General features: G+C 49.1%; 2 protein-coding genes across 6 annotated transcripts in view; one reads left to right on the top strand and one right to left on the bottom strand.

Moving 5' to 3' along the window:
- Positions 1–27,099, top strand: part of C3H7orf50 (chromosome 3 C7orf50 homolog) — a 158,655-nt gene that overhangs the window by 86,685 nt on the left and 44,871 nt on the right. The window lies entirely within an intron of this gene.
- Positions 965–19,298, bottom strand: GPR146 (G protein-coupled receptor 146). Of its 3 annotated transcripts, XM_063091326.1 has the most exons (4): positions 19,208–19,298; positions 3,791–4,786; positions 2,536–2,618; positions 965–993 (listed from the first exon to the last, which is right to left on the bottom strand). In XM_063091326.1, the coding sequence occupies exons 2-3, from the start codon at positions 4,760–4,762 to the stop codon at positions 2,571–2,573; spliced, it is 1,020 nt and encodes a 339-aa protein (XP_062947396.1). In that variant the 5' UTR covers positions 4,763–4,786; positions 19,208–19,298; the 3' UTR covers positions 965–993; positions 2,536–2,570. The 3 variants fall into 3 exon arrangements, with proteins under 3 accessions (XP_062947396.1, XP_062947395.1, XP_062947397.1); XM_063091325.1 differs by lacking the exon at positions 965–993 and having other exon boundaries at positions 2,336–2,618; XM_063091327.1 differs by lacking the exons at positions 965–993; positions 2,536–2,618 and having other exon boundaries at positions 2,802–4,786.

The following is a 27,099-nucleotide window of genomic DNA, read 5'->3' as shown; positions in this document are numbered from 1 at the left end:
TGATTGGTTCCCCTTAGAGGATACCGGTTTGCTTTAGAGAATAGAATTCACTTAGATGCAGTCTTTGAAGGTCTGCTCTGTGACTTGTGAAGATCCCATCTCTTCCTCATTCAGGACACATCTTTGTCCCTTGCAGCACCTGGTGTACACCCACCATGTACCATGGAGGAGGATTCCCACTGAGAAATGACTGTCTAACTCACTTTTATCGAGCACTTCTAGGTGCCTGGTCTTTGCTAAATGTTTTCCAGGAATTATCCATTTAATTTTCTCAGCTGCCCCATTTTACAGAGGCAGAAACAAGCACAGAGAGGGTAAGAGCTTTTTCAGCTCACACAGTGAGCACAGAGCCCGGGTCTGAGTGTGCACCATCCCCTCAGAGCCCATGTTCTCAGCCTCTTTGCTGGAGCCAGAACAGGTGTTATCAGCATGGGGCAGTAGCATTTTCAGTCTGTATCTTCATATCAAATTAAGTCATACAAGGAACTTAGCCACGTCTTAGACATTATGGCTTGGGATAGTCACAGCATTTAAGGCTGGCACCTGCTTCTTATAAAAAACAAAATATGTAACCTGTCTCTGGACCTCCCATGACCCTCCCCTGCCTTCCAGAGCCCCCTAACATGTGCATTGTCCTTCAGGGACTTAGGCAATCTCTGGGCTTTCTGTGTGTCTCCCACCCTACAACTGAACTGATGTTTGTGAAATCTCTTCAGTAACTTTATTCCTGGTAGGAAGACAAACGTGTGCATGCGTGAGTATGTGTGTATGTGCTGATTTAGGCATAAACATCTTGGAATATTTGTGATGTTGGTGAAACAATGATTCCATCCCTTTAAATGCTGCCATTTTTTAGTGCGGTTGGCGCTACCACCACCCCTCCTCCAGCCTAATGAGAGGGAAGAACAGGGTGTTTTCTGAGGTATCTGTCTTCTAAGCAGAAATTTGCAGATATCTTCCTGACATCCCTCTCCTGTAGTAGGACTTGTCCTTCTGTTAACAGGAAAATAGAGTGAAGAGTACAGTTCAGTCAAGAGCCCACGGCGAGGGCTCATGTCCAGAATAAATCAAGAACAACCTCAACTCAGAAAAATGGACAGAACTGCTAAAGAGGCACACACATCACTGAGAGAGGAAGTACACACGACCTTGACCTCATTGTAACTGGGGAAGTACCTCAGCACTCCGCCTGGGCTGGCGAAAAACATAGATGATGAACAGCACCAAGGGCAGTGAGGAGCAGCTGCAGTTCTACAGCACACGAGTGTGCTCCGTCCGGAAGCAGTTTGGTGAGTGTGCCACTGCTGAGGGCATGTCTGCTCCTGTGGAATATATACTCCATGGAGGGGCTTGTCATGGGCACTGGGAGGTATGGGCAGAACAGTTCGTCGCAGCTCCCTTCACAGTCGCCTCATGTTGGAAACAGCCCAGTGTCCATCAGCAACAGAGTGGACGAATGAGTTGTGATAGACTGAACATATAGAATACTGGACAGCAGTGTAAAATGGTGTAAAACAGGCCAAAGTAAGCCCCGTTTCTTAGGAACACATAATTAGATGGCAGAAGGATGAAGAAATCCAAGATGGTAACTAGCATAAAAGTCAAGGCCACGGTTACTATACTCAGTCAGGCAGCGCCCAGCTCTGGGCCTGAGAAGGAGAATGGGAGGGAAAGTCAGGCTTGTGGCTTTAAAGGTTTGGATGAGACCCTGGCACACCTTAAAACAAAACTTCCACAGTCAGAAGCGACACAGAACACTGATGTCTAATCCAGCCCATGGTTTACGGATCAGGAAATGGCTCCCCAGAACTTGTCCAGTGTATCACAGCTGCTAGTGCAGAAGTCAAACCAGAGGCCACAGCATCCAATATATTTTTGTAGTTCTTCACAAGGCAACCTCTCACTCATGTCATGCTTGGAGGAGATGTGGTTTGCATATAATAAATAATGGCAACTAACTCATGGCTAAATTTCCCAAGAGACTGGGACCAGAGTGTGGTGTCTCCACATGGGATAGCCGCAAAGAGCAGAGCCACATGCCATTGTCCTTGGGGCCAGGCATGTTTCACGACTCAGAAGTGTTCAGGTTGTCAGAAGGAAGTACGTTGTATGTGTTGTGTATCACAGAACACCAATGGGCCTAGGGCAGTGCCCCCCAATCCCAGTAACCTTTCTTCAGAAATGATGAGGTAGGGACAGACTTTAAGTGCCTTTTGTCACTTCAGGTCAGGGGTTGCTGCCAAATGAATTTGCTGCAAACTTGGGGCAGGGTGAGGGTGTCTGAATCTTGCCATTTTCAGAGCTTTCTGGGTTTCAGAATTGGGAGTTAGGGGACTGTAGGCCTGTAATTTAATCCTAGAGAATTGGGTAGAGGCAAATGGATGGTATGGAGGAATGGAGTTTTTTCTCACATCCACATTTAAAAGTAGTAGTTTACAAAATACCAGGATGGTAAAAGATCTAGAGCGAGGACAATGAGGCAAGTGATTGGTCTGGACTGGAGACACCTCTGCGCTTGGCTGGGAGGGTGCTCACCTGCGCTGCCTCACGCTGACATCCAGGTGCAGCTCCTAGTAAGACAGGCCAGTTGGGGCTCCTTCCCACACAGCAACGAAGGCCTAACAAAAATGGGATATGGTCCCTGGTCACCTTGGGCAGCCCACTTTCATGCCTGTGTCCTGCCCCTCCCTCCCAGACCTTGGCTGATGTGGCACCCTGCCAGCCAGCCCTCTCACCACCAGGGAGGCCCTCTCAGTTTTGGTATTAAGTTAGAAATTCTAACAGCATTTTTCTTTCTTCTGTTTATTTATATTCTTTAGCTTTGTGCACACTTTGGGGAACTGATTTAGGACAAATTCATAATGAAAAAAATCAGTTGATATTACCTGTGGGGTAGCAAGTACATTTGGTGGATAAGGAGAGAACTTCAATGCCACTTAATTATTCCCTGTTTAAAACCAGCTGCATCTGACACTTTTAAAAAATATATTTTAACCACTCCTGTGTGTGACTATACCACACCCTGTCAGGCCCAGCCAGCAAGCCTGTCCTCAGCACCTGCACAGCTGCGTCCCACCAACAGCATAGCACAGAAGACTCCACCTACCCTGTCTGATGTCAGCATTCCTCTATCTCCTTTATTTTAGTACTTGTTATTTTTCTATCAAACATCTCTTTTTATAAAGCAAAAAAATGGGGGGGTGAGGAATCAAGTATTTTAAAAATACAAAGTATAAATACTGGCTTTTAGATTTTGATCACTTCATTTAGAAAGCCTAATGTTGAGGAGGCTAAAAGTAAATCAGTTTTGAGGACTTGGGCCTTAAAGATGTATGTTTAGGAGAAATGTACACATCTCAAGAAGAAAGCAGATAAGTTAATGAGACTGCAGCTTATTCTTCACACCAAGCCCCTGTTGCTTTGAACATGGCCTTGGCCTGAGAGTGGCCTGTTTGGGAAAATCACAGAAAACTTCAAGAAAAACACCCCTTGTACTATTTCTGCATCAGTGCATCTCTTCCTGGGAAGAAAGCATTATTGCATCCAAGGTAACAAAGTGCTGTGCGTTCAGTTGAACTTCAGTTTACCTCATGGTCATCTCATCTCCTGAGGCGTGAGATCCAGGAGGGAGGGAGGGAGCAAGCAAAAGCCTCAGGCTTGGTCACCACCATGCTCCTGGGGTGTCAAAGGCCACCTCCATTAGCTACGGTGGCCCCCAGAGTCAGCACTCCCAGAGTGAGCTGTGCCCGCTGTGCTGGCCCATCTACGTCAGCACCTGCTGAACCCCTACCTGATCAGGGGAGCAGTGCCGGTGCCCACAGTGCATTTTCTTTATCAGCCGCCGGAGTTTGCTGGGGAACGTTTTGTTCATGTAGCGGTAAAGAAGTGGCATCACAAAGCTGCTAGAGAAGGCCAAAAATTTTGATAAATCCTTTGCAAAGTGCACTATCCCCATGTAGTATGCATCTACAGGCTTCCCTCGTGAGATGAGGACTGTGTGCCCCAGGAGGGTCAGGTAGTAAGGTGTCCAGAGCCCAAACTGTGTGTACACGGTGGCCACCAGAAGCCTGTGCACTGAGGGGTCCAGCCTCCAGTCCTGGTCGAGGGGCGTGTCTTCTTTCCGGATCCGTGAAATGAGCACCAGTGCATAGAGGACAGCTAGGGCTGGCACCGCATACCCAATGAACACCATGATGGCGTCAGCTGCCTCTGTGTCCTGCATCTTGGAGCACTCGGTGATCCGGGTGGACACGTGGCTGCAGATGTAGATGAGTAGCGAGGAGAAGCTGGTGAGCAGGGCGCCACCCCAGACAAAGCCACACACATGCCTGGTGTTGTACACACTGGCCATATAGGTCCGTGGCAGTGCCCGCTCGATGTAGTAGTCAAGGCTGAGCAGGGCAGTGGAGTACATCGTCACCAGGGAGGAGACATTGAACAGGGTCAGTAGTGTGATGTGGACCTCACTGCTGAAGTTCCACAGGGCCCACCTGGAGTTGGGGGGGCTGAGGAGGTGCACAGGGGCCAAAGTGCTAAGGACCAGGCCTGCGATGGCCATGTTCACAAAGTACACATCTGGCATGGTCATGCTGCTTTTGCTGTGTAGGTTGACTAGCACCAGCAGCGCGTTGTAGCCCAGGCCAACAGGGACTCCCACAGTGAGGTAGAGTAGCGAGAGCACTGATAGTCCGAGGTGGAGGTCCTGGCAGATGGGCGGCTCCTCGCCCCTCCCCGTCCCATTGAGCCAGGTGCAGCCCCACATGGCAGCATCCAAGACTCCACGGCTCTGTGGAAAGAAAGAGAAGAAAATCAGTTCATTCCCCTCCCAGAGTGTAAGCCTGAGATTGCTCAGACACAGCAGATGTCTTCCACTGGCATATGGACCTCCCAGACACCACTGGCCTTTTTAGAAAGAAAATCTGCCCTGATATATGGTGTTCTGGGAAAATGAGGTTGAGCATCACAAATGACTATCTTAATACCTGAGTTGAGCTGTTGTGGCTAAATTTGTGATGCTGCAATAATTTCAATGAACTTGGTGAGTTTCCCTGATCCTATTTCTGATAGAAATCTGGGCAATGGGTAATTTATTCAAGATGCTTCTATGGAAGTTGTTCAATGAGTGCTTCACGCTCTCATGTGTCCTCATCAGCCGGAACTGATCACATTCCTGAGTCCACTTGCCAAGGTGTAAGGGGATTTCTGTCCATCAGGAGGTCTCCAGCAGCTCACTGCCATCTCTTGGCATTGGGGACGCTCATCAGGGCCAGAAACGCTCCCACCCCCTGCCACCTGGCAGCACTAGGGTGCTGCAGCCCCCAGCCCTACCTGTGGAGCTGTCCCCACCCTGGCTCCCTCCCTCACCGTAACTACATATGCTGAGGTCCTGCCATGTGCTGGGGTGGCATCATCTGCTAGGACACAGAGATGCACATTTGCTGAGTGCAGCTTGTTCAGCTGTAGTGGGAGGGAAAGCGCAGCAACCTGTGGGAGCATCTCGTGAGCAGACAGTGAACAGATGTGTGACACCACAAGGAAGTAGACTGTGTGAGGACATGTGAAGGCATGTATGAGCTCTCATGAACAGATAGCACATGGGAGCATGTGTGGGCGAGGACATGGAGTGGTGCATGAGCAGCTTTTCCAGCTCTAGTGTAACATGAGTTAAGCCCAGAAGAGCAGCCAGTGTTCAGCTGGGTTGTTGGGACTCTGGAGATGGTGTGTGGCCCTCTAGCCAGGAAGAGTGGGAGCCAGGTCTGCCTATGGGGCCTGACTCTATGGGGCTCACCCACTCTCCGTAGGCTGCCACGAGGCCCGTGTGAACTGTCCTGACTGGGCTGGATAGACCAAGCACTGTGATTCCTGAGGTTTCCCAGGTGGCCCCGGGGCTTCTTTCCCTCCCAGTGAGATGTCTTCAGAGAGAATGCAGAGAATGGGTTCAAGACACAGAGGTCTGCCAGTCATAGCACATGGGAGACTGGGGACACAGCCAGCCTTGACATTGATGAATGAGAAATTGGCGGGTGGAGCCATGATATAAGGAAAGAATTCTCTCTTCTCCCAAAGAACAGATATTTCTTCAGCAATGTCCAATGCCTTTGGGGGAAAACCTTACATTCAAAATGTTGTTTGCCCCAATTGGACCTCCTGCTCTCACTATAAAAAAAAAAAAGCATCTTAGGCAGACACATAGAAAGCAAACGTTCCTGTTTCCCAGTGGCAGAAAAAAGTATGGAAGCCAGGCTGCTGATGTTGGCCCTGGTCCCTTCCTGTGGTGGCCCCCATAATGAGGAAGCTCTGTGACCCATGTAAAGGTCTGTCCCTCATTTGTTTTGCACATTTCACAAGGTAGACTACCTGCCGGGTCCCCCACCTCATTGGGGTCACAGCAGTGAGCAAGGAGGGACGTCCTGCCTCTACCAGGCTCATGCCAAACACACAGGCCAGCGGCAGGGCAGGGACAGGAACAGGGGGAGGTTCACAGTGGAGAAAGGAAACTGAGTCCAGTGCTTTAGACCCTGCTTGGCAGCAGCCAGCTCTCCAGGTTCCAACATCTTGCACATCCCCACAACAAAGGCCACACTGTCTCTGGGACTGTCCCATAACATCAGTCTCGGTCATTGTCACATCTCTGAAGTCAGACATACACCTGACAGTGGATGGAAGGATGGGCGGATGTGGAAATTGCTGTTCAGATGCACGGTCGCAGTCCTTGGATGCAGACATCAAGTACACTGAGTGTGTGGGGATGTTTTGCAATCCTAATGAATGCCACCCAGCAGCCAAGATAATGAATGTCATATGGTAACGAAGTGCTCAGAGTTAGGCTACCTCTAGGTGCAGGGCTGGCCTCGCCCCCGTATGTGCCAGTCACATCATTCCTAGGAAAAGCATTTACTCTCATTCATGACATTTACACAGGTCCTTAAACCTGGACACCCTCTGTTCCTTCACTGAACACATCTTGACCAGAACCTCCTGGGCTGGGCCAGTGAGCTCCATGGGGGATGCTGGGGGAGTCAAACTCCACTAAGGGGCTGGATTCGTCTTGGGAGATGGCACAAGTACCAGACAGGTCTGACATGCTCTCAGATCATGCCCACTGCTAAAGTAAGAAGCTGTGGTTTTCCCATGAGCTGGAGAAGGCATCCCTGCCTTCCATCATCTCTGAGCTGGTATCTTTCTTCTGTTTCTCCTTCAAAGTCCTCTGCGTCCTTCCTCCCAAATCTTGGCTACTGAATTGCCTCAATGGTCAGTGTCTAGATGATTGAATGCCATCCTTCAGGTATGTTTGATCCCCTGCCCCTACCCCCCCCAGGTTCCTGCTTGCTGAACTGCATGGCTTTGGCAGTCACTGGGGGCTGAGCAGGAGCCCACAGTTGTGGGGACCTTATCCACCAGATCCCACTGGCCACGATTCTCCAGGAAATAGTGCACATTCTGTGGCCACTGCAAGTGGATATCCATGAGCCAAATGTCTCCACCCCTAGAGGATCCTGTCCTCGCTTGGCCACCAGCCCACGGCCAAATCACCACTGACCTGGCCTTGCATAGCATCCAAAGACCCAGGGTTTGTCTGAGATGTTCCCACATGTTCCAGCTCTGGGGACAAAGAGTGTGAGGGCTGCACATTCCTCTGAAGAGGAAGGGCTCTTCCTGCCATGTGACAGGTGTTGTCTCCTTGGGCTCCCAGCCGTGCCCCGTCCATCCCAAAGACCTATTCAGATGCCCAACCCTCCTCAGTCCTGCTCTCGTCTGGCATCCCTTTCACTCTGCCATTTGAAGATACTCCCGTGGGGTGGCAGGTCATTCAGTGCTCCCCTCTTTCCCACTGTTGTTTGCTCCCCCCAGCTTCCCATGTCTCAGCCCAACTCATAGCCACCACCAGCAGCACCAGCTGTCAGCTCTTACCTTTATTTTGTGTCCCACATTTCTTTGTGCTGTGGTGTCCAAACACCATCAGTGAGCAACACTGCAGAGCAAAGGCAGCCCCAAAAAAACCAGAAAAGACCTGTTGTGTGTTTCTCTGGAAACCCTGCTCCTTATCAGCAGCAGCCATGCAGCATAGGCTTCCTATGCGTGTGTGCATGTGCATGTGTGTGAGGAAGCACACACACTTGTGCCCCAGTATGGAGGTATGCCACTTGTTTTTCTTCCAGTAAATTACTCACAAAGTTTCTGCCTCCCTTGGCAGGCACGGTGGCCCCTCCCTCTCTCTGTTTACAGTCAGTTCAAGAAATGAGAGGTTGTGCTTGGATGGGACGGCACTGTCGGATCAAGCATGTTCATATCCTCTTGCTCTTGACTTCGTAAACATCCAGGTTCCTCGGGGACCAGGCCAGGTTTACGGATGAAGCTCTGGCAGCATTTCCCCTCGGCCACCCCTGCCCCGTCCCTGCAGAGCGTCTTGCCCAGGAGCCATGGGGGCAGGTCTGGCCCTCCTGATACTCAGTGTGGTTGACAAGTTCAGTTATGAGTTCCTTTTTTTCCTTAAGGAAATAAACTGAATAAACATTTGTCTGTAGAAACTAAGAGCAAAATAGTTGGACCTCACCGAGAGTCTGCCATAGAGAGAGATTCTGGCTGCCTTCACAACTGAGACTGCGAAGCACAGAAAGCTCTTTGAAGGCGCAGCAGTGGCCGCAGGGCAGGCTCAGAATTGAAAAGTGAGGAGAGAGGTGTGTGTGTCCTTCAGGATCCAACACACGGGTTTCCAATGTTGCTATGCATGTATGTAGTATCAGTATGGATTCAAGAAGAGCTGAGCTGGACATGCAAGGTGAGCATCCCAGAGAGGGCTGGACTTCAGCATGAGACTCGTCCTGCAGATGGAAATGTGCTTGGCAGGGCTTCCTTCTCTCCCAATTATGTGCTCTCCGTGCAGTGGAGCTGAGATTAGAGCTGCCTGGACTGTTAATTCCCTGCCCTGAGGTGAAGCAGAGCAGGAGGGAAGGCAGCCAGCGCCAAGTGGCCTGTGTTAGGCTAAGAATGGCTTGATTCTCAGGAGGTCATCACGTGGCATAAAATCTGTATAGAATTTCCTTCGTGCACTCACGTGCTAGCATAGCCCTGGCTCAGTATGAGACAGCAGCTACGTGTGAGTGTGCATGGGTTTGTACCAGCTGAGAATGTAGGGAAGGAGGAAGTGACACTCAATGTTGGGTTGTAGGTTAAAAACACGCCTCAAAAATTTTTATTTACTGGCAGCTATAAATACTGAAGAATTTATAAACTTTATTTTATAAGCTAGCTTCTGCATGCAGTTTTCTTATATATCAGTTACAAAGATAATTTTTACTTTAGATGAAGATTATAAACTGAAAGGTAACTGTTTTCATTCACTTTCAGTCTAGAAATGACATACTTTCCTTTTTTGTTCTGACATTCTTCCCCCCTTCTTACCAGGTATTACTTAGAGATCTTGGAAGCAAAATGACAACTGTAGATGGGTTGCTGTATGGGCTTGCATTGTAGGTGGTGTTCATATATTAAATAAATAAGCTTCTCATCTGTATTAGTACTCAGGTGAGACAAACAGAAAGAAGGACAGTGGGAGAGGCAGGTCAGCACCACAGCTGACCAGACCCCGTGGCTGTTTTCTCTCTAGCACAGCTCATGGTGGGCACAGAGGTCCCTGGGAGCACACTCAGAGCGGAGCCAGTTTGAGAACTCTCCCGCCGGCAGGTTGTTGGCCCGTGGCTCAGGGGTGAGTGAGCATGAGATGGAATGCTTTGAAGGCTGGGGGCAGTAGGCTGTATTCCCAGAGCCACAACAATCGTGCATTGGGTGGGAGAGCTGCGGCAGTCAGGCTCAGTCAGTCTTGTCAGGAAGTGCTCCAGCCTCTCTTAATCACAAGGCAATTAGAGACATCCACTTCCTACCCTGACAGCTGAGTCATTCTCATTATAACTGAGGTGTTCCAAAGAGCATCGGCAAGGGGGAAATCCTGTCCTGCCCAAGCAGGGCTCTGCTTCTGCACCATCTTCCCATACATGTCACTGTGCACTTGTGATCCACATGAGGCCTGGTGGCCCAAGCCAAACTTACATTCCCTAGCCACAGAGGGGCTCTGGTGGGAGGCTGGCCCTGGAGGAGGGCACAGCTGCAGGGCTCCTTAGCCTTCCTCAGGTTCCCATTTCCCTGTGGTCCTCCACTTCCTTCTGTGCACAGAGACTTCCTCTTCCTGGCTGTTTGGGGAAGTGGGACGTCCTGGAACCTGAAAACAATGGCTTGGACCTGGCTGGTCTGCCTTTCCAGTTAGCTAAGATCTGTGTCAACTTCCTTCATGAGAAAGAGGAATTCGGAACCAAATGGTGGGAGATTTGGAGGAGACTCCACAGTAGTCTCATCAGGAGTGGGCTTTTCTGTGGTGGCCAGCCATGGGGGAAAAAAAAGTGGGCTCTTTATTGGACACATGAAAGTCTATCTTATCACAATAAAAGAAGATTCTAGGAAGATCCCTCTGGGTGTATTTCTGTCTCACTCCACGCAGACATAGGAGAGAGCAGAGAAGGGCCATCCCTGGCCCCAGGGCTGGCTAAGGCTGGAGGCGGAAGCACTCCTGGCAAGCATTCACTTCTCACCCATTTTCACTGGGAAAGCTGTGTGCCAAATGGCAGGATTAATAATCCAACTTCTGTGGCCCCTGCCACCTGCTGTAGTTCCCTTGGCCAAAGGGGTCAATGAGAGGGGGCCTCTCATCCAGGCTGGGTTCAAAGCACTGCCCACCAGCTTTTCCCCCAGGTTCCTGACCTCCATTCACCCTGGAGCCATCCAGAGGGGCCAGGGAACACACCACCCCATCCACCTGCTCATCCTCCCAAGCCAGCCCTTCCTGGCTCTCTTGCTCCTCCTCCCTCTCCTTCAGATCCCTGCTCTGCTGCCTTCCACCAGGCCCTGCTCCTCCAGAGTCACACTGGCTGGTTGGGCCACCTTCTTTCCATTCTTGTCAGTGGCCTCTCCCACCCCTGAAACCCTCCCCGACGATTCCATCAGGAGCTACCACCCACTCACAGTTTCCACCCAGGTCCCATATCGGCCCACAGAACAGTGCAAGCAGCCTGCACAGCCCCTTCTTCAGATGAAGCACTAAGAACAGGGCATAGGTCAGGAGAGGCCCCCAGCTCAGCCAGCCCAGCCTTCTGTCCTCCACACTCAGCACCTCTCCTCCCCCATCCCAGTAGCCCTTTCCCTTGCTGTGCCCCTGCCTGGGAACACATGCTCCTGTGGGCCACAGCCTACCATCTGAATGAATCCACTGCCAACTCCAGCTTTTTCCCCAGTGGGGCCCTGAGTCCTGTTCCCTGACCTCTCCCTGCTGCCTGGCTGAGGTCCTAAGCCACTCCCAGGTGGCTTTCCTGAGCTGGAGCAGCTTCCTGACCTCACTTCACAGCCTCACCACCAGCTTCAAGCTCCCTAAAACCAAGGAACACAGTGAGTGATCATGCTTGAGCCCAGATAGTCATCTTCCCTGGGAGGCAGCTCGTGTCCCTCTCCCCCGCCCACAGATCTCTGTGGGAGAAACCTCTCAATTACACTTGGGCTCCTGGAAGGAGTGGCACCTCAGGTTGCTTCCCTTCTTTGCAGTGTGTCCTCTGGTGGGCCAGGTGCTGCAGGCCAGCCTTAGTCCACAGAGGAGGGCATACCTGGCACTGCAGGTACTGCTGCCAAGGCTCCTGGTGAAGCTGCCAGGTGACAGCAGCAGTAGGACTCACTAGGCCTGGCCATCCACTCAGCCTGGAGTAAGCTTTAGGGCCTCTGTAGGGACAGACTGACAGCCTACCCCTGGACTAGGAGAGGAAGGGGCTGCAGAGATTCCAGTGCATTGTGTGAAGCAGGTGCTGGGCATCTGACCATGCCTAGGCCTTGGGCTGTCCAGGATAGTCCCAGTTACTATCATTTTATTTTCCTTATAACAATTCATTAATGATATGTGACTCATATACTCTATTATTTTATTTTTTTAATACTCTCAGAAGCAAGCAAGCACACCATGAGGCCAGGACTGGCCTTGCACCCGCCCACTCACCTCCCAATTCAGTGGTGGCTGGTGTGGAAGAGGTGTCTGATCAAGCTCATTTGAATAGGTTGTATAGCTATGAGGCAAGGTCCAGGCCTGTGGGGCCAGCAGTGGACAGTAGAGGACAGGGGATGAGAAGGCCAGCCCGGCTGAAGCAGCACGAGGGTGTTAGAGCCTGGGCTCGGCCTCAGGGTGCACTAGCTGGCCTGTGAGACAGCTGAGCCCCCTCAGCTAATTCAGAACCTCAGCCCACTCCAGCTCAGAATCTCTTCTGTTAAGGTGGGTCTCTTCTCTTGTCTCCAAGCTGCTGCTTAAGCAGCAGGAGTGGGTGGAGTTGGATGCCATGCACATCACAGAGCTGGGGCCAGAGGTGACATTTTCAAACAGGAAAATCTGAGAAGACCAAGGATCAGGACCACCAAAGAAGGGCCAACACGGGGCCGGCCCTGCCTTGTGGTCTGGAGGCAGTTTCTTCTTTGAGTTCATGGTGAGGTACTCTGGCCTCTCTGCCTGCACACTGCTTGTGGGCCATCGGGGGCTGTGTAGCCTTTAAGGGAAATCACAGTGTGCCTGCCTCTTCTGCAGCACAGAGGCTTGCCTCCTGGACCCCAGCAGCCTTCCCCTTTAGAGGAGAGCCATGCCAATGCTAGTAAGGCCAGAATTTCATGGTCAGAAAGCTACCAAGGGGCAGAGCTGTGGTGGCCTGCTTGTGGCCCATTTGTAGCACCATGCATTCCATGTCACCTCTGTGCTGGCTTTTGTGGGGTGAGCTTAGGCCCACCTGTTCACTGTCCTCTCTGAGCGCATCAGAAGGGCATGGTAATGAGGCAGCCACCTCCAACAGGGTAGAGTGAGACCTAATTAACACTTGCTGAGGACTGAGTGGACATAAAGGTGGTGGTTTTGTTTCTCTCTGAGCCCACTGGGAGGTGCTAGGGAATGGAGCCCTTTTGGGTTTCTTGTCCCTACTCAGTTTCTAAGGACTTAGCTATTTCCTGAGCCCTCCCATTCCTGGATCCTCATGGGGGTGGGGGGAGGTTGTGTCATCTGATGGATGGTAGTCATTCATTGCAAATGCTCTTGTGGCTATAAGAGGGAGTTGGTTCCAAGATCCCCACTGGGCTCCAGTGATCCTCTCATAGACCCGCCATTTTCCAACCCAGGAAGGCTCTCGGGCCAGTGGACTTCCTCAAGCACTTTCTTTTGTCTGTCCCCTCTGTCTGTGCTGGTGTAATAAGGAGGCTCCTTGGCAAGTGTCATCAGCTCATTCATGTGGATATTGAAGAGCTGTGTGCTCCAGGTTCAGGGCATGAAGAAGCTGGAGCATCTTTAGAAAGGAAAACCCGAGGTCGTCTGACTCCCAAACCCTTGGATACCAATAGAGTAGATCCTTGGTCGTGCACTGGTCTGTGCAGCCCATTCAGGCAATCTCCTTGTTGGCTTGGAAATCCACAGAAGTGCCCACCCCAGGTTAGATGGGCCCTGAGCAAATGCTTTGGTATCTCTGTTTTCTTCCTAATCTGTAAGTCCAACCCCTTGAGTATGCTGACCTCCCTTGGAGATCATCTGTTAGACAGTCTTAAGGAACTTGGCCAGAATGCTCTGTGGCACCAAATTTGCCAGCCAAGGAGCCCCTGGTCTGAGAGCTGGGTACTGGCAGGCCTGGGGAGAAGGACAGCCTGCAGACAGTGCCAGTGCTAACCCTGGCTGTTTGCTGGGGCCCCACCGCACTGCCTGTCCCACAGCACCTGTGCTGACCAGAAGCTGAAAAGACCCCTGTGGCACATGGATTGACTGGAGGCCTGTGGAGGGCCCTGCCAAGACCTGGCTATGCCAGAAGGACCAGGAGCGTATGGGGTGTCCCAAGCAGCAGGAACACCAGTGGTGCAGGAGCAACTCTCCTTAATTATTGGGGAGTGGGAAGGATTGGCCGATAGTTGCCACAGGCCTGGATGATGAAATGGAGTAGAGACGGGAAGTGGTGCACAGCTGCTGCCGTCCCTGGCCAGGGCTCCATGCCTGGGAACCTTGAGCTTCTGGGTCTGTGTCATAGGACCCTGGTACAACAGGGTGCTTAAAACAAGATAACACCAATCTTGAAATCGTTTTATTACTTTGAGAAAGTAGCTCTTATTTTAGACACTGACTTGACCCCTGGCCTAATGCATCCTACCCTAGATGAGGGAACTTTAAAATGGGGACGCTATAATAAATGATGCTACTTGTATGAAAGCTGCAGTCTGCAAAGAGAACTGAACTATTGACAGTGTGAAGTGGTATAAAGTGCTTTAAGAAAAACTGCACATCTCCCTTTGTCTTCCAATGAAGAAGGGGTTAAGCATTCAGGCTCTGGAGCCAGGCTGCCAGGATTTGCATCTCAGTATTACTGTTTAAAAGGTGTGTAACTTTGGTTAGGTAGGTAATTTATAATCTTTGTGCCTCAGTTTCCCCAAGTTTAGGAAAATCCTCATGGGATTGTTAGGAGGATTAAATAAATGAATTCATTTAAAGTATAAAAAGGTGCCCTGCACTTGCTAATCCTTGGCTGGTTCCTGGTGTTAGGATGACAGTGGATGTAGATCTCCTGGTTTCAGATCTTTAGCCTCCTCCCCAAATATCATTAAAGACAGAGGAAGTGTTCTGTGACCTTTCACTCAGAATCTTTAACTGACACATGTAAAAAGGAAATTGTAGAGGATGGTGGGCGTGACAACAACATGAGCCCAAGTTACAAGCCTAAGCTCTAACTGGGAGATAGTGTGCAGCTGCCAGGGTGAGTGTAAAAGGAAATAACCTCAAGAAATCATCCTCTGTGGGTAGCTAACTCACCAATGCTGTGCCCACTGTCAGACTGCAGAGGCTTTGCAAAGCATTAAAGTCTTTTTGTTCTAGATTTGGGCTTTGTAACAACGCAAACAATGAATTTCCTGATGTTTCACTAGTATTAAACTAGAGCTTAAATATTCACTTCTCTGTTCTGTACAGTATTCACTGCTCAAGGAATGTGCAACTGGGAACAAGAAGGTGCTCCAGGGGTCTTAGTTCTTTTTGGTTCCTAATTTAAGAAAACATCCTCAGGCCCTGTGCCGCTGAGTGGAACCATGGAGGAGTCCACGTGGGGCTCCCCTCCACAGTGACACTACCAGCTTCCCTGAGGCCGCAAGGACACACTGCAGTGACTGCTCTCACCTTTCACTGTTGGCAAAGACAACGGGATACAGGCTAGCTGTTAAAAGCATTTTAAGGTGGGACATCAGCAACTTTCTTCCTATTCCTTATTTTTAAAAAGCCTAAAATGGCATAAACCAGCCTGTTAATAATGAATGTCTCAGAGCTGACAGAAAACAAAAACCGGCAAAGGGTAATCATCCCTGTTCCAAGGTAGCTGAACTAGTTTTACTAAAGCTTTAACATTTTATTTTCTTTCTCTGTTCATCATGAATTTCTGTCCTTTGTTGTTCAAGGCCCATCTGAGTTGCGGCCTGCCAATCCCATACTGGGTGAAGCCCCACTAAATTTCAGGGTGTTTTTCCACTCGTATCTTTGCACAACCTAATCCCTTGCCTAGGATGCCCTTCCTTGCTTTCCCTTGTTCACTTGGCAAACACTAATTCACCCTCGATGTTTAATTTTGGGCACCAGCACCCTTGGGAACCCCTCCCTGACCACTGTCTCCACACCCTTCAGCCAGTCATACTGGAATAAGACTGTCTGCATATGCATCTCTCTTTCCTACCTACCAAGAGCTCTTTGAAGGTAGGAAAAGGTTTTCTTTATTTGTGCTCCAGCAGCCTGGCTCACTCTGTCTATTGAGTGAAAACCATGGAAGAGATGTATTAGATGACTTAAAAGGCTTTTCCCCAAGGTGCGTAATAGAGTTTCCCCACTGAGTAGAAAAGGCAGCAGACAGGGTGGGGATGATATACCTCTTGTTCCAGGACAGTGGTCTTACTGTTAACATTTTAGAGATTTAGGTTTGGGTGGAAATAGAATTGCAAGGCCCGGGCATTGCATCCTGAGAAGGATGGGGTGGGGGAAGAGTGGGAAGACAGTTCAGCCTCCTAGCTGAGGGGCCTGGTGGGTCTTTCGTTTGAAGTGGGTACACCTGCTGTGCACCATGAGACTCTCAACTTAGGTAAATGTTCTAGAGCAATCAAAATGCTTTAAAAATGACTCCTGAATGTTTATTTCCTTTTGTAGTAATGGGCAGAGGCTTTAGCAGCAATTAATATCCAGCTCACAGGAGCCAGACTCTCCGGAAAGGCTGATGTTTTCATAGGTTTTTCAATGTGGAGAGTTTATGCATACTGATTTCTATCACCATCTCTGTGCCTTCCTGGTATGTAATAAGAAATGGTTCATTATGTGGATGGACTGTTTTGATTTTTGTAGCTTTTTGCTTTTTACAGTTCAGAATTGCAGAGCAGTGAGAGTGAACCAAGCAACCTCTTTAGATGCATAAATAAAGAGAATGCTCTCCTTCTCCATGGGAAAGAATAAGCATGTTTGCTGGCTCAAGGCAGGGCTCTGGGGGAACTCAGACCAAGCAACCAGTTCCCCGGCTAGTGAGCGGGCTGGGCGCCTGCGCCAGGGCCATGGGCTTTGTTTCCCTGGAAGAAGATGGGACACAAATTCTTTCGTTTATGGAGTACTAGTTACTTGGGCTTTTTTGTTACCTGACAAACGTGGTTTGAAGCTAATGTTCTTTCCAGGTATACTAGACCAGGGGAAAAACAGAAACAGACTTCCTCAGAAATTCAAGGACCAGACTGAGTACAGATAATGTCTCCATTTCAGACTCTGGGCCAGCTAGGCACCCCACCTGGGCTCCCTGATCTACCCCTGCTTCTAACTAGATATGGTCTTACTGGAGGGAACTGCTGTGAACCACAGATCTTATCACAGCTTTGGTGGTTCTTTCTTAGGGAGGAACCAGCCAGGTTGTTTTTACTTGTCACATTTGGTCTAATAGCAACAGTTGCTTGCTTGGTTTGGTTTGTTCTGGTACTAATTAAAATAGGGAAACTCCTAGCTGAGATCCCCTTGGCATGTATGGGAAGGGACCCAGGGTAGGCCTGTGGCGGTTGGGGGTGGTGTCTAAGGGAGGGTATGCAGGACACCTGCCCCATTTCACCCTGTTCCTCTGCTACTCACAGGGTGTTTTGTTTGCACGTGAGGCTCCTGGGCAGATGACTCACTCCTGAGGGACTGAATTCTGCCTCTCAGCAGCATCTCATTTTGACATCTTAATTAGAGGGAAAATTCACCATTTTACTCTCCAGACTGAGTCCCTTCTGCTCTTTGGTGCCTGGATGGTGCTTTGGGGTCTTGAGTCTTTGAGACCCCCTGGACAGATGCAGCCTAATGCTGTCCAGTCAGGCAAGTGGGTTAGTGAAAGCCCTAGAGAGTCTGGGAGCCAGCAAGCAGAGGGAATAACTGGGAAACACTGTTTAAAGAAAACAATACCATTTGGTTGTCCTGCACACTTACCCAGTGGGCCTGATTCTCTGGGTGATGATTCCCCTCCCCAACGGCAAGGCCTTGATGTATATCATTCAACAGTGTGGTTGGGTCCTTAAAGGCCAGGTGGCAGTTATTTTTCCAGTATTCCAAATGACATCCTAGGGACTGACATGGATGCAGCTTCCCTGAGGAGCTCCTTCCTCTCCTTGCCCCAGTGAGCAGCAATGTCCCTCTTCCTACCTTTAAATTATACAAGCATATTTCCCCAGCCAGTGATCTTTGCAAGTATCTAATTTATTCATTGTTAAATAGATACAATCAGTTTTTATATCCTAACCTAATACCCATATATACCCATATAGGTGGATGTACCTTAACTTTCTGTCTTCATCGACCTACTAGGGGCTTCGTGTATGAGTTGCAGGGACACCAAGTCAACTTTGACATTTACATCCTGCCCTAAATCTGTGTTGCTCTATCATCAGGATATTTCCATACTCACTAGAGAGGCAGGACGGCACAAGGACTTGAGCATGTGTGTAGGCTCAGGCATTGGGCTTCACTACTCTGGCTCCTGCCTCCTGTCTGTGAAAAGGGACAATAAGCCCTCAATAAATATAAACTATTTTTAAAAGCCAATTATCTTTAGAGGCTGCCTTCATGTAGGAAGTTACCAGAGGTTCTGGTTTGGAGAGCTAGACGTTATAGTAGTTCTTTAAGGAGCTACACAGCATGTCATAGGTAGTGTGACCATGCATTCAGTGTAATTATTAATAGTGCCTCTTTTCACTCTCAGTGGTGCCCCAGTTAGGACAACAGAGTATCTGGTCACTATTTTTTATGAGCAGCCTGTGAACATGGTCAGAACCATTTTATTCACACAAATTTGCAGAGGCCTTAAGCAAGCTTCTTGCCACTATACTGAATGCAAGCCTCTGCTAGAAGATGAAATAAGATGGCAAAAAAACAAAAACAAAAACAGATGTCATGCTGCTCAGTTAGGATAGGAGCTGGTCATTTAAGGTGGAATCTCAATTGGTACATATCCATAGATGAGGAGATCAAAGGTGACAAGTGTTGCTCTGGACAGCAAATATAAAATTATCCTCAGGTTCTCCACACAGTACACGGCAAAGATGAACGATCATGACTAGTTACATCAGGACACTCAGTCTAAAGCCCAGTTTAAAGAACTGATTTACCATGTTTATAATAGTGGGTTTCTTGTTGCTGGTATAAGGGGTGTTTGAAGCTAGAGCGCACTGCCTTCCACTGAGCTTTGAAGAAGCCTTGCCATGTCCTGTCAGCTGTCGAAGACAACTGATAACAAATTTTGTATTTCCATGTAGACACAGTTCCAAAACTTACTAAAAAAAATGTTAAACATGTAAGGGAACGAAAACTATAGCCATAGTGACCTAGGAGAGCACGGACAGCCCGTCCCCTGAAGATATGTGAAGAACCAGTGGCGGCGCCAGGCCGCCTAATGGGCAGCAGGCGTCAGCTGCCCAGCAGGTTAATGACCGGAGCGCCGCCGGCCCCTGGCCACCCGCCCCGGCCCTGCTTGCTCCCTTCCCGCAAAGGCGCTGCGCTGGGGGGCAGCCCGAGAGCCCGGCGGAGTGCCTGGCCGTGCGGAGGAGCCGCTGCAGCTCCTGCTTGCGGTCCCCGCAGCTGAGCCCGAAGATTTTGCGGCGACCCCGACCCCAAGTTTGGGGCCCCACTCACCGGCTAGCAGGGCAGCAGTCGCGCAGTCACCGGTGGGCGGCTTGGGGCTCCGCGGAGGCGGCGGGGATCACGGCGCGCACGCCGCGCGGGCCTGTGTACACACGTGACCTTCGGCCCCGCCCCCGGCCAGGCGCCGCCCCGTGTCCTGACCCCGCCTACGGGCGCCGAGCGGCTGCTCTCTCGGCCTTGGCCCCGCCCCTTGTGTGTCTCCAATCCAGCCGTACAGAGAGCCGTGAGCCGGATGCTCCCGTGGGAGAACAGAGAATGAGGGCTCAAGGCTCTTTGAGTGCTCTCCCGGGTACTCTGGGCGCCTGTTCTGCTGAGTCACTGCACACTCTAATCTGCAAGGGACAGACCCCCGCCCTCCAAAGCGATGAATCGGTTCTAATCTAGTCCCTCCAGGTACACCTGCTACTCTCTCTGCCCCAAAGTTTGCTTGCTGTCTCCGAATTCACCCGTTACTTCCTGGTGTTAGGAATTTCTTTGTAAACCGAACTGGTCACAAGAAAACCACTTAAACAGTGCATTGTTTGCAGCCTGATTAATTTTGTAGCTGTTATAATTAAGTGTTGGAAAAGTGGAAAGAGCAAGGTCGTTTACTTTGCTGTAATTTTTGTGGGGAAATAATACACCCAGCAGCATATTCTGGTTCAGGATCTAAGAACATTTCTTTCTGAAAATTGAAGCATGCGGGTTGCAAAATTTAATGTAGATTTCCTACGTGGCCTGGGATGTAATGGAACAGCAGTAAGAATAGCAGTCAAGACTGGCGCTCAGCTTATTGATGCTGCTTGCCTGCCGTGCCTAGGGCTACACCTGGCCACCTTACTTAACAGGATCACTTCCTGACGACGGGGTCAGAGAGAGAAGTTGGGGTCAAGTTGGGGTCAACTAGGAGACCAGACTCCCTACTTTGGTTGAAGAGCAGGGAGAGTCTCACTCTCTGTTCGGGTCATTTGTAGACGCCTTGTGCCTCCACCACTGTCTTTGTCCTACTGTTATACTGCCAACTTGCTCGTCCGGCCAGTACCAGGTCTTCATAGCAGTGGGGATCTGGCAATGGCCACATTTACCCAGACGTGCTAGATGTTGATCTTATTTGCCAAAGCCTTTCACCATTAGCCAACACCAATACCTAACTAAGGACTTATTCTGTGCCAGATTCTGTTCTAGCCCCTCAAACCTTTTTGAGGTAAATACTTTCATATTTTATCAAGCCTAAGACACCATTAACACTAGGTATGCCACTATTTTATGGATTACTTAAAAGAAAACATTCTGCCAATTAAAATCTGATGGCTGTCTGTTATAAGAAGCATCCAGATTTTAGAGATAAAATGAGAAAGAAAATATGCCTTAGCATCAATGAAATACAGTACTGTTATCATCCTTATTTTAAATTTGGTTGAGAAAACTTGAGCAACTTGCCCAAGGTCACACAACAGATAGTGGAGCTAGGATTTGAACCCAGGTGTTCTTCAGCTTTCCAGATCAGGGTTTGGGACTTTGAGTCTCCCTAGCAGTCTGCCTAAGAGTATGTCTTATTATTCCCATTGTATAAGTGGTCTAAGGCTTCAGAATTTCTGGTCAGAGTCTGGGCTGTGCACCTGATCTCTGGAATGCCAGGCTTAATGGGTCTACCCACAGGGTGCTCTGTGGCTGGGTAAAACTGTTTGCAACTGGAGAGTGCTGGAGGTGAATTCCATCCGAGCCACTTAGCTCTCATGTCATCACAGATTATCTGCAAAGGAAGAATTCCTCTGCCAAGCAGGGAAACACAGGGAGAATGGAGGAAGGGGTGTGTATGTATATGTGTGTGTTAGAGAGATCTTCCCTCTTTCCAGCTGAGCCAGGAGAAGCATTTTATAGCTGGTGAATGTAGATACCCCCAGAAGGCTGCAGTTTTGTGCCTTGCTTCCCTCAGCTGTTCAGGCCAACTCCTATGGAGGACTCAGTTGGCTGGGTGAACACGAATAGGGGTGTAGGACGTGTGTGGAGCTGTTCCAGACTCTTGGGTTTCCAGCTGCATCCTAGTTTAGTGTCAATGTTTAAGAATCACATAGAGTTGGCCTCCTTTGCATTGCTGGTGAGGGCTCCTGAAGGTGTTGTCATATGCTTCTGGCCACTGCTGTGCCTTTGTAGCTGGGTATGCTGTGGTCCTAAGGCGGTCCCCTAGTTTCACACTGCACCCTGCAGCCCAGTGCTCTCTTGAGGCTACAGAGATACCTCCCCATAGATTATGGAAACATTGGAGTTGACCTTCCCCTTACCACATTCTTGAGACTTGGCAAGTCTTTCTGGTTATCCTCGAGTGGCAGTCAGTGAGATCAGCTGCATTCCACACCAAGAGGACATGGTGCCACTGGTCAGAAGCTTGAGGGTGACCCAGTTTCTTTGCGTTTGGTCTTTCTCTGGGGGTTGGGGAGTTGACATGGTTGAAATTAATATAAGTTAATGCTATTCAAGTCCCCCATAAATCATAGTAGACTTTAATAAGGAGATGTGGAGGGCCTGGTAGGAGACCAAGTCTTCTGCCTTGGAGAAGCCGGTAGAGGACTAGCTGGGAAGAACATGTTCTCTGCTATAAGTCCTGAGCTGGGCCTGTGGCTCTGTGCAGTCATCACCTGTCATCACTTTTGTTGGTGCAAGTGCCTCACTCTCTTTCCTCTGTGCTCTCCATTCCTTCTTCCCAAGTTCCATCTTGACATAACTTTGTACCAGAACCTTTTCTGTCCTCTGAGGAAGCACATCTTCCCATTAGCAACCTGAGAAGTGTCCAGAATGGGTCTCCAACCATGTAGCCAAGCCTTCTGGCCTAGTGATGATACCAAGTGGCATTTTTAGCTGGAGGCAGTGAGAGCTACCTTCCATTTGCAGGTACTGGCATGCAACAGCCTCTCAGGTTCATGGGGTATATATAGTTACTGCAACAGCCAGGACAATTGCTGTGGCTCATTCTCTTAGTTCTGCTCCCAGCTGTGCCCTACTTTTGTTGTGGATGAGCCGAAGTACATTAGAGACCAGTGGCTGTATCTTGACCATCTGCTCTGACCCAGTCCCACCCTACAGGAGCCTCCATGCCAGTGAAGAACAGACAGGTAATCCTCCATGGGAGACACCATGGACAGCAGGAGTCAACAAGGGGTGTGCAGTGGGAGCATGCTAGGCCATGGGACAGTGTCCACACCCTCAAGCCACAGCTTCTGTGGCCCTCAGAACCCTGTCCTTTCTGAGGCCACCTCCACCGCCCACCCTAGCCTGAGGTGGCAGGTGCTCCACTCTCCAGCTGTCCTGGCATGGCCCTATGCTAGTGCTCCTTAGGCCTGGAAAATCTAGCCCCACCTAGAGAGCTGCCAGAACAACTAGTGGCAGCTGTGGAGAGGGGAGCAGGTGGAGGCAGCTTTCTGGCAAGTGGGTGCTAAAAATAGAAACTTGGGTCTGTTGTCACATGTGGCCTATCAGTGGTCTGCCCTCTCCGACACCTCCTGGTCTGTGTGTGCCAGAAGACTGCATTCCCCAGCAGGCCAGGACTCTGAGGACTGCCCCATAGGCAAAGGGGGTGGACACGAGGCTACAGGGGTGATGAAGGACACTGGCTGAAGAGAGGCAGGCTGGGAGGCAAAAGGGAGCAGAAGCCTCAGCATGACCTATGGGGAAGGCCATCCTTCCATGCAGGGGGCATGGGGCCCCCCTAGATCCCACCTATCAGCTGCTCCCTGTGTGCTGCACTCCCAGTTCTGACTCAAACCCACTCGAGCTATCTTTGCCTGCCTGGGCCCTGTTGTTCCCCATGCCCCTGTGTCTGCACCAAGTGATAGGAAACACCACAGCAAGAGGCATGAAGAGAAAGGGGAAGCATTTATGGGAATGCTGCACATGCTAATGAGAGACATGCCAGGCCTTGGAGGCTGACTGTATAGTCTGCACAGTTTGTACTAGGAGAAGGCCTGGGGCCTCACAGGCCACAGTCAGTGCTTATAAGAATAGCTTCTTGGAGAACACCACTCCTCTCAGCAGGGTCTACTGGGGTGGGAAGGATGTGGGCATGGGGCTTTGTGCACTTTTGTATCTCCCTTTTTCGTAAAAGTGGTAGGGGGGCTGGCTCAGTTGGTTAAAGCATGGTGTTATATAACACCAAGGTCTAGGGTTTGGATCCCCATACCAGCCAGCCACCAAAAAAAAAGAAAAAAAAATCATTGGGGGTGGTCTCAGTGAACTGTAGGGTTAGCCCCAGGATCTTTTAGCTGAGCTTCTTTGTGACCCCAGCTATTCAATCAGGCTGACTACTATGTTCAGGAGACAGGGTTATGTTATCCATATGGTGGTGTGTTGGTGACAGGCACTAACCATTCCCAGCCCCCTTCTCTGTGGTGTGAGCCAAGGGTGAACTGGGCTTCCTAGAGAACATGCTCAGGGCTGCAGGGCCTGGGCAGGGGGCCCAGGACAGAATTGTCCATGGCTTGCCTTGTGCTGCTCTCACAACACAGCCTGGGTGTTCTCCACCATGCTTCCTCTTACACATGCGGGCTCAATATGATTTCTTGCACTGAAGTAGAATTCCCAGTGGCCACAAGGTGTCATTCAAAGAGGTTAGGCTAGCTGGAGATAAGCAGACTGCCTGACGAAAGCAGAGGGAGAGAGGCAGCGTAGGCCACTTGGGTTCAGAGCACAGGTCCACTGGGGCACAGCATGTCCTCAGTGTATCCTGCAACCTCCAAGAAAGCTTTATCAGCTCCATTTTGCATATGGGAAAACTGAGGGTTGCAAGAGGTCAGATAGCTTTGGTGGGTCCTTGTGTTCCCTGTTGTGAGGGGGAAGGGCAAAGTAGCGTTTCTACGGTGGACCCTGTGCAGTGGCCTTGGTGCAGCCCCCATCCCTGCTGGACCTCAGTAGGTTTCCCCAGCCCTTCACACCTTTCTGAAAGGGCAGATTCCCCCATGGCCTTCTGTGTATTTTTCTCATAGTGTATGGCCATGGTGGTAATGGGGGAGGTTTTCAGGTGTGTTTGTTTTCTGGAGGCTTGATGGTGAGTTCTCAACTAAAAACATGACAGAAAGTTTGATCCTAGGAGTCCAAGGAAATATCAAGTTGTCTGGCCTCAAAAGTCTCTTTCCCAAGTAATCTTTGAAGTTAGCATGTCAAAAAACAACTTGGCATTTCATTAGACTCATTTAAGCAAACTTTTCTGCCATATTTTCAGCCAACACCTCATGATCCAGCTTCCAGATAATACAGTTCACAAAAAAATATGCAGTTACTTAGAAAATGTCATTCTGTGTGGTCTTGTACATTTTTATTTATTCATCTTACGTTTTAGCTATTGCTGAAGTATTTATGGAAGAAATGATATGTTTGGGGAGAGAGATGGAGAAAGGTGCTGATTGTGGGGATTCATTATACTCTTCTACTTTTTTATATGTTTGAAGTTTTCCATAATAACAAGAAGAAAAGAGAGAGAGCAGAAAAAAGAGAAGGCACCATTCTTCGTGGTGCAGTAGAAAGTCAGATAGACCTGCATTTGAGTCCTGGTTCTGCCTTGTTCTTAGCTCTGTGAACTTGGGCAGGCAGCATGCCTTGGAGTCTGTTTTTTTCTCCATAAAGCCTGCGCTCACATCACTAGAGAGCCACTGTCAGGTATAGGAGAGGGACGTGCTGTGCCTAGCTTCAGGCAGGAACCAAGTGTTGAGTTCCACACCTTCCCCTCCTAACACGAGGAGATAGAACCTTTTCCCTTTGATAGATTGTCAGTAACCTGTCTGATGGCTGTCCTGTCACCGAGGGTCCTTGTCCAGTGTTGAAGCTGATTAGTGAGCTTCCAAAGTTAGTGCCCCGTCACCAGTTAAGACCTCACGCGTGTGATTTTGCACAGGTGCTTCAAAGCTATAGTTAGAAGGAGGAAGACAGCAAATAACTGAAGAAATAGAATCCTTATTCTGGGAGTTTATCTCTTCTCTTTCCAAACCTTTAATCAAAATTAAAAATAGTATGCATGAAAGCACTTCCTTCATTGAGTGGGAGGGGTGGTGTTACAGAGGAGAGACATGTGTACCCTGGTGCTTTTTTAAACAGCCCAACTGAGCACCTGGAACTGTGACTGTATGTCCGTGAGCTTTCCAGCCACCTGCCTGTGAAGATGTGGGCTGCTATCTCTTGCCCAAGAAGCCATGAGCTAGAAAGGCAGCCATTTCCACAATGATGAAGGACTCTAGTCCCCAGATATGGCCGACCATACACCTAGACCAGCAGGCAGCCGAGGGGAGGACAATCTGCCGTGTGCCTTGTCCAGACAGGGCCTCAGACAATGTCCTGACTGAGGCTTCAGAGGAAATTGTTTGGGGTTTTTGTTTTTTTAACCTAGTGTTGAAATGAAGGCTAGAGGGGGCCCAGGCTCTCACCTGCACAGAAAGAAGTGGGCTCAGGTCTGGGGGCTGGAGGCTGGGCATTTATATAGGCCTGGAGCCAAGCAAGTTCCCACCAGGGGGTTTACTCCTTGTGCCTTGAGGGTGGGCTGTCACCATGGGTTGGCCACAAGTGGAGGCTTGAGGCACAAAAATTGCTTCTCAGGTTAGGTTTTTGTTCTCTTACCTTTTCTTTCTTTTTTTTTTTCTTTTTTTTCTTTTCTAACTTTCTATTTTGAAATAATTATAGATTCCTAGGAAGTTGCAAACAGGGAGGGGCCCTTGTACCCACTTCCCTCCCTTGGGTACATTTTACATAGTCTAGTACATTTCAAAACCAGGGCTTTGTCACTGGGTCCATTGTGTGATTCCGTGCCTTCTCATCACCTATGTGGTTCCTGTAGCCACCATCACACAGGTCTCCTCGTGGTGCCCTCTGTAGTCCCACCCACTCCCAGTCATCCTGGCAACCACTCACTTGTTCTTCGTTCTGTAATGATGTCATTTTTAAGGTGTTTTATAAATGGAATCATACAGTGTGTGGCCTTTTGGGATTGGCTTTTGTAACTCATCATGATGCCCTGAGATCAACCCATGTTGCTGCCTTTATCAGTAGTTGTTCCTTTTCATTGCCAAGTAGAATGCCATGGTGTAGAGGTGCCAGTGTGTGTTTAACCATTCACCAATTGAATGTCATTTTTGTTGGGTCCAGTTTTTGGCTATTACAAATAAAGCTGCAATGAACAATTGTGTACTGATTTTTGTGTGGACATTAAGTTTTCATTTCTTGATTGCTGGATCTTCTGGTAAGTGCAAGTTTAGTTTTTCAAAAAATTTCCAAACTATTTTCCCAGTGGCTATACCATTTAATATTCCCACCAGCAAAGTATGAAAGATCTAATCTCTCCACATCCTCACCAGCATTTGGTGTTATCACTATTTTAACTGTTCTGATATGTGTGTAGTGGTATCTCTTCATGTCTTAATTTGCTTTTCTCTGGTGGCTAAGTGATGTTGAACATCATTTTGCATATTTATTTGCCATCTCTATATGTTCTTCAGTGAAATATCTCTGTCTTCTTCCAGTTTTCTAATTGTTTATATGTTCTAGGTAGGAGATTTTTGTTACTTACATGGTTTATAAATATTTTGTCACAATCCGTAGCTTGTTTGTCTTTTACATCCTCTTAACAAGGTCTTTTGCAGAGCAAAAGTTTTTTTAATTTTGGTGAAGTCCAGTTTATTAATTTTTTACCTTAATTTTATGGTCTGCTTTTGGTGTCATGTTTAAGAACTCTACACTAATTCCTAGGTCCCAAAGATTTTCTCCTATGTTTTCTTCTAAAACTTTTATAGTTTTACACTTATGATCCATCTGAGTTAATTTTTGTGAGGTTTAGGGTTTGTTTGGTTTTTTTAATTGTATTTTTTAGAGCAGTTTTTAGGTTCATAGCAAAATTGAGGGGAAAGTACAGTTTTCCATATTCCCCCTGC

This window comes from Cynocephalus volans, chromosome 3 (assembly GCF_027409185.1).
Source record: "Cynocephalus volans isolate mCynVol1 chromosome 3, mCynVol1.pri, whole genome shotgun sequence".
Classification (NCBI taxonomy): Eukaryota; Metazoa; Chordata; class Mammalia; order Dermoptera; family Cynocephalidae; genus Cynocephalus; species Cynocephalus volans.
The sequence above is the reverse complement of the archived record's forward strand: the minus strand, read 5'-3'. Positions and strand labels throughout refer to the sequence as shown.